The sequence below is a fragment of the Poecilia formosa genome, unplaced genomic scaffold (assembly GCF_000485575.1).
Source record: "Poecilia formosa unplaced genomic scaffold, Poecilia_formosa-5.1.2 Scaffold472, whole genome shotgun sequence".
Classification (NCBI taxonomy): Eukaryota; Metazoa; Chordata; class Actinopteri; order Cyprinodontiformes; family Poeciliidae; genus Poecilia; species Poecilia formosa.
This window is the reverse complement of record NW_006800411.1, coordinates 197,399-214,962: the sequence shown is the minus strand read 5'-3', so window position 1 is coordinate 214,962 and position 17,564 is coordinate 197,399. Positions and strand designations below refer to the sequence as shown.

Genomic DNA, 17,564 nt, shown 5'->3' with positions numbered 1-17,564 from the left:
AGAAGAGCAGGAGGATCTAGAACATCAGCAGATAAAAGTGGAAGTGGAAGAAGTTTACTGCAGGCAGGGAGAAGAACAGGTTCAGTTAAAACAGGAGACTGATACCTTCATGTTGGTTCCTGTTTATGAACAAACATACCAAACTGAATCAGAACCAAACAGGAACCAAGTCATCTTCCAGGAAGCTGCTGAAGCTGAGAACCAAAATCAGGAAAGAAGAAAACCTTTCTCATGTGTCACTTGTGGAAATTTTTTTAAACAAAAACAAGGTTTAACTCGTCACATGACGATTCACACGGGTGAAAAGCCGTTTTCATGTGTGACCTGTGGACGAAGTTTTAGTCGAAAACAGAATTTAACTCATCACATGATGATTCACATGGAGGTGAAACCATTTTCATGTGTGAACTGTGGAAAAAGTTTTATTCACAAAGTTAGTTTAACTCGTCACATGAGGATTCACAAAGGTGAAAAGCCGTTTTCTTGTGTGAACTGTGGAAAAAGTTTTAGTGAAAAACATAATTTATCACGGCACATTATGATTCACAAAGGTGAAAAGCCTTTTTCATGTATGTCCTGTGGAAAATGTTTTAATCAAAAAGATAATTTATCTCGGCACATGAGGATTCACACTGGTGAAAAGCCTTTTTCATGTGTGAACTTTGGAAAAGGTTTTCATCACAAAGTTAGTTTAATTCACCATATGAGGCGTCACAGAGGTGAAAAGCTGTAGAAGTATTTTCCATACATGTCCCATGTTGAGGTTCATTATAAAACTGATGTGGTTAAAAACTAGAATGAAAGACTGGAGGGGTTTCATGTCTATAAAGTGGAGAAATTGTTGTATTTGTTTAATGTGATCGTTTGGATCGTCACATTTGGATGCTTAGATATGTGCAATAATGACACATTTTTCTTCAGAGATCCTTTGGGGTTTTTTCTGGCATATTCTGTATCAAAAACAATAATGATAAACTATGTTATTGTATTAACATCCGGTTTGTGTCAAACTGTATGTTGTTTGTACAACGTGAAGAGCAGAGGGCTCAGCAGGGTTAGCTTTAACAGCGGTGCTGTAAGTGGTCCGGTATGAAACGGGTGTGATAGAACAACGGAACCACAGCACTTTTAAATTTCACTAATCAGAATACCGAAATTGTTTCCGTTGTTTAAAAGGTTTATGTCAGTCTGCCTTTTCCACATCGATACACCCTGCACCTTAGGGGGGAGAAGAAAAAAAAAAAAACCGACGCGCACATTGCGCAAAACTCTGAAACAGGAAAAGCGGGACATAAAACGGAGCGACGAACTAGATGTGAATTATGGCATAAAAACAGAATCTGACGCTGAACAGTGAAAAAATCAACACATGACGATTAGGCGGCGCAGCAGGTGATGAGTGAAGATTACTGATGGTATGAGCGTCAATAAATGATAAAATAAATCTAGCAACAGGAAAGAGACTAAAGTGGACATAGCAATAAACCGAGAGAGGATAATACTAATCAAAGGAAACAAAATGAAATGAAGAACAAAATGCAAGAATAAAGTAAATACAGAGGAATGAACTTGTATGACAAGACATTTCGAGCAATAATTAATACAGAGGACTGTATGGCAAGAATAAACAGACACTTTCCAGGTAAAAGGTAAAATAATATTGTTGAAGTGCCATGGGTTTGTTGAGACCATATCTAGTACTGAGAATAAATATATCTTGCAGACCGTAACAGTAAGTAACGTATCACTTATTTATGTTTTTAATTAGATTTGATACATTTATTACAATATTATTTTTCATGTTAGTGTTAATGTCATGAGGCTGACGACTCCATGACACTTTAAATTGTTTACTTTAATACATTTATAATCAAAAATACAACGTGTGAACTCTTACATTAATTGTGCATTTTCAAAATGATCTATAAATAAAATCTTTGATAGGTTTGTCTTTCAAGCTAAATGAGATTGTAAGTGATGATGTTTTACGTTACAAATTACATTAATCAGTCTAACTCTACCTATGTAAATAAATACAAACATTTTTACTTGTAATATTCACTGTGAACTAATTTTCATGAATTGATTTTTCTTGATTGTTGAAAGTATGGTTGATTAATGTCTTCAATAATTTCTTTTGTCTTAGTTGTATTTTTCACTTTTCTGCTGCAGCTGTCTTCTATTATAGATTACCGTGTATTTCATGTTGGAACTATTTTAATCTCTATACATAGATATATGTTTGCTGTCTGAGAAAGTAGAACATTTGCCTTTAAACAATTTGCAAATCTGGTTATACAGCAAAAACTTAGCTAAACGGAATAATTTAAAATCAGTACTAACATCCCCACTTAAAAATATAAATACTACATAGTCATACTTGCAAAGCTAAAGTATAACATCTCAGTATATTATATTGAATAATTTTAGGATTAAAGGGAGAAATGAGATTTAATCCATCTAGTGCAGTAATAAGAGTGTATAAGCTAACATTAAATAAATATTAGTGTGACAATCTCTTAGATTATGTTCTCATCTTAACTTGTCTTTGAGTTATGTTGTGTTATGTGTTTATGTTTTTTTATTTACTTTGAAAGGCACAGCTGCAAGTTCTTTATCCTGTTACTTTCTGTTAAATATGATGTTCGTGCATGTTGTGCTGCAGTTGTCCACTGGGGGGCAATGAGAGCGAGTTCTTTTGTGTAGGCAGCACTGTTCCAAAGAAGAAGTTGAACCTGAACGTTAGCAATTAAGTGAAGACAGCTATCTGACGAAAAGTGTGGTTCATTGTGAACACTGAAGAAGAAAACTCAACACAATCGATGGTAAAAAATACACAATTAGATTTTGCTTGTTGCCAAAAACGCCGCCTGGGACTTACTCCCAGCCCCAGGCAAATGAAAATGGGCACAGGTAATACACACTGTTTCAGCGTTATAATTTATTAAAATAAAAACGATGAAATAATTAAGTGTACAAACCGGTGCTGATCGGCTCTCAATAAGGATATATGAATACTATGGGAAAGGTTGTTATCTGGTGTAGTGAATAAACTATGAAACATGTTGCGGGATGTAGGAGATACGAGTCAGAGGACGATATTAGCAATGGATATACGGAAAACTGGAATACTATTGTATTTGTTTCATTCAGATAAAGTGGAAGAAAAGATTTTACGTTTTTCAAAGAGAACTGAGAAATCTTCAGATGTGATGTTCGTATGATCCACAAGGTGGCGGTAAATCAATGACATGAATGCCGACATCATACAATCCCGAAGAAGAAGAGGAAGAGTATGAGGAAGAGGAAGAAGAAAAAGACAAAGACGGAACGTGGTCTTTTGTGTTGAATGTTCGAGTTTCTCTAAAAATATCTACAGTCCAGCTTGAACCAGTTTATGAACAAGCAGTTAACTGCCGCTGAAGAAACTTTCACAAAGTTTAAAGAAATAACAGTCAAGTTGGAGGAAGAGATGGATGATCAGCGCAGACTGCTTGATTTCTCCCGGATTCCTCAGATAATCTTACATCGAATAGGTAGGAAACACCAGCGTGTGGATGCAGGTTAAGGTCTAAATGTATGAAGCTTTCTGTATGAGGATTATTCTAGTAACTGCTCCTTTCCCGTGTAAATATTTTGCTTACAGCAAAATGAACGCAGAAATTACAACTGTGGAAACAGCTTATTTGTGACGAGAGAAAATGGAGCCAGTGACCTCCGTTGTGTTTTTTTTTGGCTCTTTCTTCTTTATAACTACAGAGACTTACATTTGAAAACGAAAATATACAGCGGAGCCGATGTTCGCCTTCTAGCCCGACAACCACCCTAAACATAAAGTCAGGGCTACAATGCGATGCTTTGAAACAAAACAAGTTCGTGTGTTAGAATGGCCCAGTCAAAGTTCACATCGTCAGTTAGTTCACAGTTGTATCCCAATTTTTGTTGGTATTTCATATAAAATTCCACTTAAATATATTTATGCATGTTGTTGTGATGTGACAAAATGTTGAAAAGTTCAAGGGGCATTTTTACTTTTCAAGCCACAGTAGAAACAATGCAGCGCAAAGTTAGTCAAATAAGCAGAGGAAAATAATGGTGACTTTTGTATTTGTAAATGCAATAATAATTTGATACCTAAACATAATAAAATGTTTTTTAAAATAAAGCCTACAAGAAATAATTTCACAATAAATAAAAAATTATAAAAAAAAAATATGAGGACTAAATCATTTTAAAAATCTGGGCCTTCGTGTATAAAGCGTGCTTTCACACATATTTTACACAAATACTGGCAAAATTGAACGTGTGTGAAAGTTTTTGTAAATATACGCAAACTTTTTACCTGCCATGAAAATGTTGAGCAGCCACATAAACTTTTTTGTGGACAGTAACAAACTACAAAGCGCCAAAATTCACCTAAATACATTAAAACCAGACTTCATTCACTGTTATTTAGACCAAGAAGCATCAAACCCAATGTTTTTTTCATGATTAAAATTTTTTATTGTTTAATCTGAACCATATTTATGATCATACAATAACATAACACAGAGACAAAATAAACTAGAAAAATTGCTGTTCCTAGCGAAACAGCCGTGAGGATGCATATTTGCAGAATGACTGCTGCAGAAATGCAAGAAAAATCAGAACAAAGCATAAGAAGTTAAAAAAGCAGAAGAAAGCTACTGCCATGATTGGTAGAAATCTTTTGTCAATTTGTGAATTTTAGCTAAAGAATAGCAAAAATTAGCAGAACCAGAAATTAGTTTAAAAAAAAAACCTGAAATAGTTGAAGAATGTAATAATAAAAACAGCAAAAGAAATAGTACAAATTAGCAAAAGCAGAGATTAATATAAAACCTGAAATAGTTGAAAGAGGTGAAAAGTAAAATATATAAATCAGAAGAAACAGAAATTAGTTTAAATATATCTGAACAAAGCATAAGAAATAGGAAAAAAGCACAAAAAAGGCTACATCCATGTATAGTAGAAAGTGGAAGGAGCAGGAAAAATCTGAAAAACAAGAAATGAAATTGAGCAAGAGAAATCTGATTAAGCAAAAATAAATCATTAATAGCAGAAGACAGACCCTTGTGCTGCAGCTCCCCTTTATAGGATTTTTTTCAAATTATTTACACTATCTGTCTGTCTGTCATATACAGAAAGGTAGACAAACAGAATATTTGTATAAAACCTTAAATATTTGTAAAAGTACAATAGTAACATAAGATATAGCATAACTCAACAGAAATATTTGAAAAAGTACAATAGTAACATACAGCAAAAGATATAGTATAGATTAGCAAAAGTTGAAATAAGTATAAACCCTGAAATATTTGAAAAAGCTGAAAAGGAAAACTTTGCAAAAAAGCATAAATTTCAAGAGCAGAAATTAGTACAAACCTGAAAGAGTTGAAAATAAATTATAGCAAAAAGCAAAAAAAATAGTACAAAAATCAGAATATTTTGATATATGAATTGGTAAAATTGATTAAAGTTGTAGACAGTAAAACCAGTAAAGCAGAAGGCAAACAGAAAGGCAGAATGCTGACACACAGACATAGGGTGCGTTCACACTGCAGCCTGAAGTGACTCGATTCCGATTTTTTTTTTGACGTAATGCGACCTGTATCCGATCTTTTCATGGCAGCGTGAACAGCACAGGTCGGATTCTTTTTCGAATCTGACCCATATCCGATACGTATCCGATTCAAATGCGACGTAACTTTCAGGTCGCATTCTTCCGAACTGAACGTCACTGTTTCTCAACAAATCTCACTATTCTGTGTCCTGTTACGTGCAAGTGGGAAGAAAAACAACAACCATGACGGAATATATGAGGATTAAGTTGTTAATATGCTGCTCCGGCCAGATAACAACTTCAAATATGTAAACTAAGCTCCACCGTTAGCCTCCATGTTTACTTCCGCAAACACTGAGCACTTCTTTTTATGGCAGTTGGCAGAACACTTAGAACGCTGACGCTATTGCGCCCTCTACTGCGCATGTGGGACACTTTCAGGTCGTTTGCCCGTTTACACTGCAGAACGCATACAGGTCGCATTTAATGGCAGTGTGAACGGCCCGGCAAAAAAATCGGAATTGCCAAAAAAATCGGAATTGAGTCACTTCAGGCTGCAGTGTGAACGCACCCATAGACAGAGCACAGTAGAGAAATACACTGAAGGAATAGAAGGTGTGACATGTCGGTACTCCAGAAGAGTTTGACACAAAACAGTAAGACCTGTAACAATGATAGTAGTAGTTCCTTAAAGTAGACATGCGTGGCTACATAAATTATTCCTGTACAGTTAAATATGTATGATCAGCAAAATTTTGTCAAAAAAAGTCAGTTGCTAGAGTGTACACTCTAGCAACTGACAACAGTTAGAGAATTCCACCATGTATTTCAATGGGGAAAAAAAACCCAAATGCACAAAAGGGCAACTATTTCAAAAAGTACAATAGTGAAATTTACCAAAAGTCATAGCATAAATCTCCAGAAGAAGCAGAACATTTTGATATATGAATTAACACAATTAGTTGAAGATAGGAGAAGTAGTTAATGACCGAAAAATGTGAGCAGGATCTTAAGTGGGAATGGAGTAATGCATTCTCACTGATTAAAAACTAGAAGAAAAAAATTGCTGTTCCTAGCAAAACAGCTGTGAGAATGCATATTTGCAGAATGATTGCTGCAGAAAATGCAAAACACAGCAGAACAAAGCATAAGAAATGGGGGAAAAAAGCAGAATGAAGCAACAGTCATACATGGTCGAAATGTTTTGCTAAAGAGTGAAATTTAGTCAGACATAGCATGAATTAGCAGAAGCATAATTTTGAATTCAACCTGAAATATTTGAAAAGTTATAAAGTAGAACATAGCAAAAGAAATGGCATAGATTAGCAGAAGCATAAATTAGTATGCAAACTGAAATATGTGAATAGTGAAACATAGCAAAAAGCATAAACAGAAGCAGAAATTAGTATAAAATCTGAACTAGTTTAAGAACTCAAAAAGTGAAACTTTGCAAAAAGCATAAATTCACTGAAGCAAACTGTAAAGTTTGCAAAAAACATTTGCAGACAGTAAAACCAGTAAAAGCAGAAGACATATACAGAAAGGTAGACAAATAGAATGCTGACAGACAGATATAAACAGCACAAGAGAGAAATACATTGAAAGAATAGGAGAAGGTGTGACATGGCTGTACTCCAGACGAGTACAGCCATGTCACACCTTAAGAGTACAGCAGTTGAATATTATTTCAATGAAATTAATTCCTTTGTTTTCTTCCTCAGATCACCTACAACATAACATTTATGAGGAGGAGCTTTGTAACCAGGAGAGGAGCTCTACTCTGGACCAGGAGGAGTTGGAACCTCTGCAGGTGAAACAGCAACATGAAGAGCAAGAAGATCAGCAAATAAAAGAAGAGCAGGAGGATCTAAAACACCAGCAGATAAAATTAGAGCAGGAGGATCTAAAACGTCTGCAGATAAAAGAAGAGCAGGAGGATCTAGAACTTCGGCAGATGAAAGAAGAGCAGGAGGATCTAGAATATCGGCAGATGAAATTAGAGCAGGAGGATCTAAAACATCTGCAGATAAAAGTGGAAGAGAAAAAAGTTTACTGCAGTCAGGGTGAAGAACAGATTAAGTTAGAACAGGAGACTGATACCTGCATGGTGGTTCCTGTTAATGAGCAAACAAACCAAACTGAATCAGAACCAAACAGGAACCAAGTCATCTTCCAGGAAGCTGCTGAAGCTGAGAAGCAAAATCAGGAAAGAAGAAAACCTTTCTCATGTGTCACTTGTGAAAAGCATTTTGCTTTCAGATCTGCTTTTGAGGCTCACATGAGAACTCATACGGGTGAAAAGCCGTTTTTATGCGTGAACTGTGGAAAATGTTTTAGTCATAAACATCATTTAACTCAGCACATGATGATTCACACTGGTGAAAAGCCATTTTCATGTGTGACCTGTGGAAAATGTTTTAGTCAAAAAGAGGTTTTAACTCAGCACATGACGATTCACACAGGTGAAAAACTGTTTTCATGTGTGACCTGTGGAAAATCCTTTAGTCGAAAAGATTCTTTAACTAAGCACATGACAACTCATAGAAATGAAAAGCCATTTTCGTGTGTGACCTGTGGTAAGTGTTTTCGTCAAAAACGGGTTTTAACTAGTCACATGAGGTGTCACACAGATGAAAAGCCTTTTATGTGTGTGATCTGTGAAAAGCGATTTGCTTTCAGATCTGCTTTCAACGTTCACATGAGAACTCATACGGGTGAAAAGCCATTTTCATGTGTTGCCTGTGGACAGTCTTTTAGTCAAAAACACGTCTTAACTAATCACATGACGGTTCACACAGGTGAAAAGCCTTTTTCATGTGAGACCTGTGGAAAATGTTTTGCTTTCAAATCTGCTTTCAATGTCCATGTGAGAACTCACACCGGAGAAAAGCCTTTTTCATGTGTCACCTGTGGGAAAAGTTTTGGTCGAAAACAATATTTAACTGAGCACATGATGATTCACTCAGGGGAAAAGCCATTTTCCTGTGTGAACTGTGGAAAGTGTTTTTCTCAAAGACGCCATTTAACACTTCACATGGCGATTCACACAGGTGAAAAGCCTTTTTCATGTGTGACTTGTGGAAAGTGTTTTGTTTTCAAATCTGCTTTTGGTGCTCATATGAGAACTCACACAGAGGAAAAGCCTTTTTCATGCATCACCTGTGGGAAATGTTTCAGTCAGAAACGGTATTTAAATGAGCACATGAAGATTCACTCAGGTGAAAAGCCTTTTTCATGTGTCACATGTGGAAAAAGTTTCAGTCAAAAACGTGTTTTACTTAATCATATTGTAATTCACACAAATAAAGGCCTTTTTGGTGTCTGACTTGTGGAAAAGGTTTTAATGAAAAATGTCATTTAACTGTTCACATGAGAAATCACTCGGGTAATTAATTTAGAGCACAAAAAATCTAATGGAAATTGGCGCTTTCATTTGTTTCACATATTAATCAGTCTAACTACCTATTTAATAACAAGTAAAATCCATTGGTACTTTACAGTAAATGCAAAATTCACCACACTAATTTTTGTGGATTGATTGTACAAAGTATGTGATGGGTATTTTTCGACAACCTGTGTAAAATGAACCACAGACAACTTGTGTGAGTTTTGACCAAGCTTTCGTGAAAGGAGAAGATGCAGCGGGCCGCTCCAGCGAGCTGCCCACCGCATGTTCTGTTAACTTCCAATTTGAGCCCGTCTTTTATTATCATGCCTGCACACAGGCAGTTTCTAAGGTAGGGAGTATTCTGGTTGATAAGAAGGCACCTGTGGAAACATAATTTAAGATCTGGGAAATACACAATTAACTGTTTCACATGAAGACGAAAAGGCAGATGGGGCCTCCAGGTCAGCTTATACACACAAAAGGAAGTTAGAACACTTTAAATAAGAACCACAATAATCTATAACAATATAATGTTGGGTTAATGATCTAAAGTAATAAATGTTTAATGTTATAAATGAAATGTAAGAATGATAACAAAAAATTCTAACAGTATGTGTGATTGTCTTCAATAATTTGATGTTTCTCTCAACTTAGTTGTAACAATATTTTGGTCTTTCCTGCTGAGCGGTCTTTTGTGAAAGATTCTTTTTTATATTGAAATGGCTTATGTGTATTTAGATAGATCTAAAAGTTATACTAATGTCTTTGAAGCTAATTAAATGTAATGTTTCATTTGGGAATAAAAGTTTAGAGTTTTTCTTTAGCATGTTTATTGCCTTATATTTCAGCCCAGTAGATGGTGGCAGTAGACCTGTTGCCACTGTGGTTCATGTAACCGACGGTCTAGTGCGAAAACCTGTTTCCCCTGTGAAAATCACACATAACAATCATTGAGAATTTGGAAAAGGTTGCTCTTTATTTGCCAAAGCAATGAGGGGAGCAGGGTAGATATTTCAGCTACCTGAATTAATTTGTTCCCCCCACATCTCATAGGAACAAATTAATTTACCAACAAGTCTTTAGCCATGTTTATTCCTCTCCTGATGAACAAGACATCCTTTGATTTTTGGTGCCATCTGCACATTATTTTCTAGAGTTGTTATGGGAGAAAAGTATAACTTAGGCACATGAAATAAATTAGTCCCCTGCCATAACATGGGAACAAAATAATTTATCAGGAAGTCTGTGTTCATTCTGCTTATCATCAACAATAAATCCTGTAAGTTTGAAAACATTTTCTCATTATTTGCCAAAAGGGGAACCATATATTTTAGCTGCCTGAAATAATCTGTTCCCCCCTTTAACATGGGAACAAATGAATTTACCAACAAGTCTTGTGGATTTGGTAACATTTGATCAATTTTTTGCTAAAGCTACAGGGGGTGTGGGGTACCAAATATTTTAGCTGCCTGAAATAATCAGTTCCCCCTCCATGGGAATACAACATATCCAGAGGATTTGTTGTTAATGAAGAAAGGAACAAACAGAGTTAAAGACTTGTTGGTAAATTAATTTGTTCCCATATTATGGAGGCGAACAGATCATTTCAGGCAGATTATTTCAATGGATATAGAGAATGCTATATCCATTCTCTCCTCTCCTCCCCCCATAACTTTGGGAAATAAAGAGCAACTGTTTCCAAATTCTCAAAGATGATTATGTGCGATGTAGTATACTAGACATTTCCTTAATCTAGTAATCTGTCATATTTTACATTAGAACGGTATTTACCAGAAAGCATACACTCTCATCTTTTCAGAAGTCTTAATTTTTGGTGTCCTGCTACCAGCCAGTTTCCATCCTCTTATATCAGGAATGACAAATTATAAACACACGCTACATGTTGGAAAACTGTGTTTGGTGACTAACTTTTATTTGTCAGGCTTGAGTGATAAAAGTAGGAAAAATACTGAATCTCTTGACTATTAAAAAAACAACACAAAACGTTTTAAGAAGACCTCCAAAAAAGACCTCGTTTATTCATTTATTTTAGAATTTTGTTAGCTGCCGATTAAACTGAAAGTTACATTGACATGACTATATGAGTTTTACCAAGAAATCGATCAGAAGCGCCGTGAAAATGGTCAGATCCACCTCTGTCTGCAGTGCGCGCTCCCGACGCAGGGGAGCGCGCACAGGGGAACAAATTTTCGCACAAACCAGTTTGAACGCCCCAGCACCGTCTCAGTTGTCGAGTCCTTGGCAAGATACTTCACCCGATATGCTCGTATTATCCAGAAGGGGGCGGTAATGTAACAATGTGAATGCCAACAGTCATAAAATCCCAAAGAAGAAGAATAGGAGAAAGAACAAGATGGCGCACGGTTTGCTTTGTTGAATTTTCGAGTTTGTGTAAACTAGTTTCTCAAAGAGCAGTTAATCCTTCTTTAGAAACATTCATAGAGTTTAAAGTCGGAGGAAGAGATGGATGATCAGCGCAGAGTGGTGGATTTCTCCCGGATTCCTCAGATAATCTTACATCGAATAGGTAGGAAATACCAGCGTTTGGATGCAGGTTAAGGTCTAAATGTATGAAGCTTTCTGTATGTCGATCACTTTAGTAACTGTCTTCTTCCCATATAAAAGTGTTATTAACAGGTAAATGAACGCAGACGTCACAATTATGCTGTGAAAATGGCTAATATAGGTAGCCATATCCAACTTGAAGTTAGTTTCAAGTTGGATATTCGAGCTCCGCGGAGTAAGCGGCGATTAGCTCAAGGTTGATCCGATTTATGAACGCTAATGTCGGCCAGCTGTTCTCCACCGCTCCCGGCTCAAGCGCCCGAAGGTTCACTTGGGGACTATCAACAAGTTACTGAACCAAACAATCCTGTCAAACAAATGCTAATAAATACCATGAATTGTGACCAACTGACTAATTGTCAGTGCTAATTCATGCTTTTACATGAGACACAATATCATCTATTAAATTTTCAAGTCATATACAATATTTTTAATAATTTTAATATTAAATAATATAAGGTTTTCTTCAATAGCTTCCAGGTCATCTGACTTATTTACTCATAGTCACTTTGAAATAATTATACTAGTTTCTATAGATGAGGCACAGTCATTTGTTTCCTATTTTAACTTTTTTTTTTTTTTTTAGCAATTTCTTTGCCAAAATTCAGTATTTTTCTTCAATAGCTTCTAGGTCTTGTGACCCATTGACCCAGAACCAGTGTGAAATTGTTCTAGTACCCTTTATGGATGAGGCACAGTCATTTGTTTTCCATTTTGATGCTTTTTTTAAAATATTTTTTTTAGCAATTTTCTTTGTCAAAATTTAGTATGTTTTTGCAATAGCTTCCAAGACATGTGTCCTATTGATTGAAAATCACTTTGAAATTGTTTTACAAATCATTAGAGAGGAGGCACACTCATTTTTTCCCCATTTTAGATCTTTTCCCATTTTGTACGTAATTTAAATTTACAAATTAAAAAATATGATTGGTGTTTAATAGCTTAAATTTCATGTGACCCACTGAAAAGGAATAAAAAGTGTTAAATGGAATAAAAATGAGTGTGGCCCACCAATTCAGTCTAGTAGAATCATTTCACATTGATTTTGAGTTAAGAAGACCCAATTAACTTATGGGTCTTAAGACCCATAAGCTGTTGAAGAAAAATCAATCAATAAATCAATCATCTTCCCCTTGTTCGCATTCGGGTTGCGGGGTCAGCAGAGGCCCAGACTTCCGTCTTCCCAGCCACTTGTTTCAGCTCCTCCAGGGGAATCCCAAGGCGTTCCCAGGCCAGCCGAGAAACATCGTCCCTCCAGCGTGTCCTGGGTCTTCCTGTGGGCCTCCTCGTGGTGGGACGTGCCCAGAAGACCTCACTAGGGAGGCGTCAAGGAAGCATCCTAATCTGATGCCTGACCCACCTCAGCTGGCTCCTCTCAAAGTGAAAAATCAGCGGCTCTACTCTCAGTCCCTCCTGGATGACTGAGCTTCTCATCCTATCACTAAGGGAGGGCCCAGACACCTTATGGAACAAAAATAATTTTGGCCGCTTGTGTTTGTGATCTTGTTCTTTCAGTCAAGACCCTTAAACTTATGCCATAGATAAAGGTAGGGACGTAGATTGACTGGCAAATCGAGACCTTTGCTTTTTGATTCAGTTGTCTCTTCACCATGACAGACCGGTACAGCACCCGCTTTACTGCGCCAATCCTTCTATTGATCTCCTGTTCCATTTTGCCCTCATTCTTGATGTTATAAAGACACCACATGGCATGACGAACCCGATTGAACCGTTATACCTAGGATTTCTGTCGGCTAATGTGTCTCTCAGGTTTTGAAAATGGGCCGACAGTCGACCGATAACTCGTGTAGTGTACGCTGGACATTACACTAAGGAAATAGGAAGGGAGGGTCAGTGGAGAGCACCGGAGCTGAGCCTTTTTTCATTCAGTGTCATCAACAGAAAGAAAAAAGGAAGGAAGCGACGATAAAGCCGATAATTAAATTTAGGTCGATAGGTTTAATTTATCGTGCGGTTAATTGATTTATTGTTTATCATGACAGGCCTAAAAGTAACTGCCACAGTCGTTCGTGTCTTCCACTGGCTGCTGCTAACAGCATCACGGTGAAGCGCTCCAAGCAGGAACAAACCATTTAATGCAGATAGGGGGATTCAGGGCAAATATGGATGTGTGGTTTTTGGTCTGGGAGGGGCAACATTAAATTTTTACTGCTTTAAAACAATCTTTGAAAATACCATATGATTAATTTTGTAATTGACAGGGCCCCGATTTTTTTTTAAATTTCTATGAACAAAAAATAAATAATTAAATTGTGGAGGGCCCCCTGTTGGTCAGGGCCCCTAGAATTGTCATCACTTTCACCCCCTATACCAAGGCACTGTACAGGGGTGCACCGATTTATTGATTAGCCGATTAACTGGCCCCGATTTCCTTAAGTTTGGGAGATCAGTGATCAGCAGATACTTAAATGTGAAACCAGTTTTATCCACTGATCTTATCTGCTTCAGCAAAAGTCTACAAATCAACCACTTACTCTTCTGCTCTCCAGTGAGAGGATTGACTGATAGACCGGCCCACCAGGTCATGTCTGCACGTTCGCTGTTAACAGTAGTCACCTCACATTTGTCAACTGAGCGACTTTTCTGCTATATTTAGTGACATTTCAGACAGAAAGAATGGCATCAGTCAAAATAGGAATCGGCAGGTGAGACTTTTTAAAAATCTGTAATCAGCAATCAGCCAGAATACTGCAGTCGGTGCACCACTACTCTATCTGGTGATTCAAAAGAGTCAACAATTCTTCCTTTTTTCTGTTTTCTTACCAGATTACCTGCTACATAACGTTAAGGAGGAACAATGGAACCAGGAGAGGAGATCCACTCTGGACCAGGAGGAGTTAGAACCTCTGCAGGTGAAACAAGAACAGGAAGAACCAGAAGATCATCAGATAAAAGAAGAGCAAGAGGATCTAGAACATCGGCAGATAAAAAAAGAGCAAGAGGATCTAGAACATCGGCAGATAAAAGTGGAAGAGAAAGAAATTTTCTGCAGTCATGGCGAAGAACAGATTGAGTTAAAACAGGAGACTGATACCTGTATGTTGGTTCCTGTTGATGAACAAACATCCCAAACTGAATCAGAACCAAACAGGAATCAAGTCATCTTCCAGGAAGCTGCTGAAGCTGAGAAGCAAAATCAGGAAAGAAGAAAGCCTTTCTCATGTGTGACCTGTGGAAAGCGTTTCTCTTTTAAAGCTGCTGTTGATGCTCACATGAGAACTCATACGGGTGAAAAGCCGTTTTCATGTCTGACTTGTGGAAAGCGTTTCACTGTTAAATCTTCTCTCAATGCTCACATGAGAACTCATAGGGGTGAAAAACCTTTTTCATGTGTGAACTGTGGAAAAAGTTTTAGTCGAAAACATTATTTAGCTGAGCATGCTTCGATACATACAGGTGAAAAACCTTTTTCATGTGTGAACTGTGGAAAACGTTTTTGTCGAAAACAATATTTAACTGAGCACAAAAAGATTCACACAGGTGAAAAGCCGTTTTCATGTCTGACCTGTGGAAAAAGTTTTAGTCATAAACATTACTTAATTAAGCACATGAGGAGTCACACCGGTGAGAAGCCCTTTTCTTGTGTGACCTGTGGAAAAAGTTTTAGTCAAAAACAGGATTTAACTCGGCACATGACGATTCACACAGGTCAAAAGCCGTTTTTATGTGGGACCTGTGGAAAAAGTTTTAGTCAAAAACAGGATTTAACTCGGCACATGACGATTCACACAGGTCAAAAGCCGTTTTCATGTGGGACCTGTGGAAAAAGTTTTAGTCGAAAACATTATTCAACTGAGCACATGTTGAGTCACACCGGTGAAAAGCCTTTTTCTGTGGAAACTGTTTTTGTCTAAAACATCAGATAGCTGAACATTTTGAGGAGTCGCACATGGAAGTATTCTCCATGTATGATTTGCTGAAGAACTGCAAATCTATGGAGCCGTTGAACCAGAATCATGGATCTGTGAGCTGTTGTCATTCTGCCTCCCTAAATAACTTCTCCATTTAGTACAGGGAACATCAACAGTCTGACCGGACATGGACTCCCTTCCAGAACATTCTCACAAGATTGGACTTGAGGGATTGATTTGTTTTATTCTGTACATTAGAGATAGTTTGTGGGGTTTACTTTTTTGTAGTTTTTTTTTTAAATCAAAAATAGAACCTACTAGAATGGTTGAGAGTACATTTGTACTTTAAAAGAAATCCAAGATTCACCACAAACTCATTTTCATGCAATGATTGTACAAAGGGTGTGTGATTGTTTTCAATTATTAGCTTTTTCTCTACTTTTAGCTGTAATATTTTTGCTCTTTTCTGCTGCAGCTGACTTCTGTTATATCACTGTATTTATGCTGAAACTATTTTCATGTGTATTTATATTGATAAAATTTTTGGTAACTATTTGAAGGGGTGTGCATAAGACTGACATGACTGTCAAAAACATGACATAACATCTGTCATGAACATAAAGAAGTATTTTTGAATGTTTGACTGTTGTCATGAAGTGTCATTCGGTAAATAATGACACTTTTAATGCAAAGTTGCTCTTAAAGTTGCATTAAAAGTCCGTTAAAAGTGCCAACTTTTCATGATTTTGTAAATTATGATAATTTAATGCGCCGAACAAGCGCGTGCTTGCTACGCGCGTGCTTTCTCAGGGCTCATAACGAGCACGCGCGTATTTTGCCCCGTGGGCGGTGCGGAGCGGCAAGAAGACTCGGGAGGAACCGTATCTGATGGGGAAACGCGGATTGACGTAACATCTGTCAGAAGTCAAGTGAGCAAAACAATGTCTCAAAAAAGGACTTATCCTTCAGGGATGGAGAAATGAAAGAGGAAGAATAGAAAAAAAGGCTAGATAAAGGTTTGTTTAATGTGCCTAGAAAATTAGCTAGATAGCAACCTTGAACCAGTTCAACAGCCAAACATTTATGCTAGCGTCTTTGTGTTTGTGTGAAACTGAGTTTAAATTTTAAATTTGATTCTCATGGTTGACTCTGTATATTTCTGAGGTATTTTTGGTTTAAAAACGCCGTGTTTGATAACGTTTGATAACAATAACTTTAAAAAAACTTCTCAATGTTTGACATTGTCTAGCAAAAAGTTTTTATGTCAGGCTACAAAGCTGCTACATCAATGAGCTGCTCTATGCTGTCATTGGGGATTTGTTGTTTGCTGCTGAGCATAATCAGTTTGTGGCTAAAACAAACTTAAGGAAGGAAAAGGGAAGAAGATTATATAAAGTACAAAAGTCAGTATTAATTAGAAATATTACAGAGAAACAGAAGGGAAGAAATGATAATGCTCAGATTAAGAGTAGGTCATACCTATTTAAATGACATTTTATATTTAATAGGAAGAAAACATAATGATAAATGGGATGTAGAGAGAAAGAAAATGTAGAACATGTACTGAGAACATATGAACCTGAAAGGAAGAAATTGAAAAGTTGGAAGGACAGGCAAGAATGAAGTCTTAAAGGAACATTAGGAAATGAAGGAAACATAATAGATATTTATATGTTACGACCACTTATAGTGCAATGAAAACAACCAATATAAAAGGGACAATATTTATTATTACAAAATAAGAGGATATGTATTTGCAAAAAAAACAATAGCTAAACAAAAATAAATGAAAAAACAATGGAAAAAGAAAATCAAATTAAAAGAACAGCAGGGTGCAGCGACAACTGCAAAAAACAAAAAACACAAATTACCAAACGCCTATTAAATCTTTGCAATAAAACCATTCAATTCAATCCAGTTAAAAAATATACAAAGCCTACCTGCAGCGTCGACCAACCACACGCCCAGGTAGGAATCGTCAGCTCAACACATGCAGTGTGGCCCTATATAAAAACATCACACAAACACACTGACTAAATATAATCAGTTTAAGAGTTTTTCTTAACAACAAAAAAACTGACAGAGGTGATGGTTGGGGTGGGTGTTGTGGGGTGGTTGAGGTGGTGGGGGGGGGGGG

The 17,564-nt window shown here is 36.8% G+C and overlaps 4 protein-coding genes across 4 annotated transcripts in view; all 4 read left to right on the top strand.

Annotated features, from left to right (window-relative positions):
* The window catches only part of LOC103156254 (trichohyalin-like), a 110,519-nt gene that overhangs the window by 69,059 nt on the left and 23,896 nt on the right, over nt 1–17,564 (top strand). The window contains exons 5-6 of the mRNA XM_016664172.1: nt 1–31; nt 7,428–7,644. Coding sequence (XP_016519658.1) covers nt 1–31; nt 7,428–7,644 — 248 coding nt within the window. The remainder of the gene's footprint in view (nt 32–7,427; nt 7,645–17,564) is intronic.
* LOC107833861 (gastrula zinc finger protein XlCGF8.2DB-like) lies at nt 7,908–9,792 on the top strand. Its single transcript, XM_016664181.1, has 2 exons — nt 7,908–7,959; nt 8,212–9,792. Exons 1-2 carry the CDS (start codon nt 7,944–7,946, stop codon nt 8,904–8,906), a joined length of 711 nt encoding a protein of 236 aa, XP_016519667.1. The 5' UTR covers nt 7,908–7,943; the 3' UTR covers nt 8,907–9,792.
* Nucleotides 10,701–17,564, top strand: part of LOC103156277 (gastrula zinc finger protein XlCGF57.1-like) — a 38,948-nt gene continuing 32,084 nt past the window's right edge. Inside the window, exon 1 of the mRNA XM_016664173.1 lies at nt 10,701–11,379. The gene's annotated coding sequence lies outside the window, so the exon portion shown is untranslated. The remainder of the gene's footprint in view (nt 11,380–17,564) is intronic.
* On the top strand, nt 11,375–15,799 carry LOC103156279 (gastrula zinc finger protein XlCGF8.2DB-like). Its single transcript, XM_016664176.1, has 2 exons — nt 11,375–11,517; nt 14,343–15,799. The coding sequence occupies exons 1-2, from the start codon at nt 11,454–11,456 to the stop codon at nt 15,428–15,430; spliced, it is 1,152 nt and encodes a 383-aa protein (XP_016519662.1). The 5' UTR covers nt 11,375–11,453; the 3' UTR covers nt 15,431–15,799.

Bases quoted from the DNA above. Each gene is read 5' to 3' on its own strand.
- LOC103156279 (XM_016664176.1), top strand. From the start codon at position 11,454: ATGGATGATCAGCGCAGAGTGGTGGATTTCTCCCGGATTCCTCAGATA. The intron at 11,518-14,342 runs GTAGGAAATACC...TTTTCTTACCAG, and splicing joins GATAATCTTACATCGAATAG to ATTACCTGCTACATAACGTT.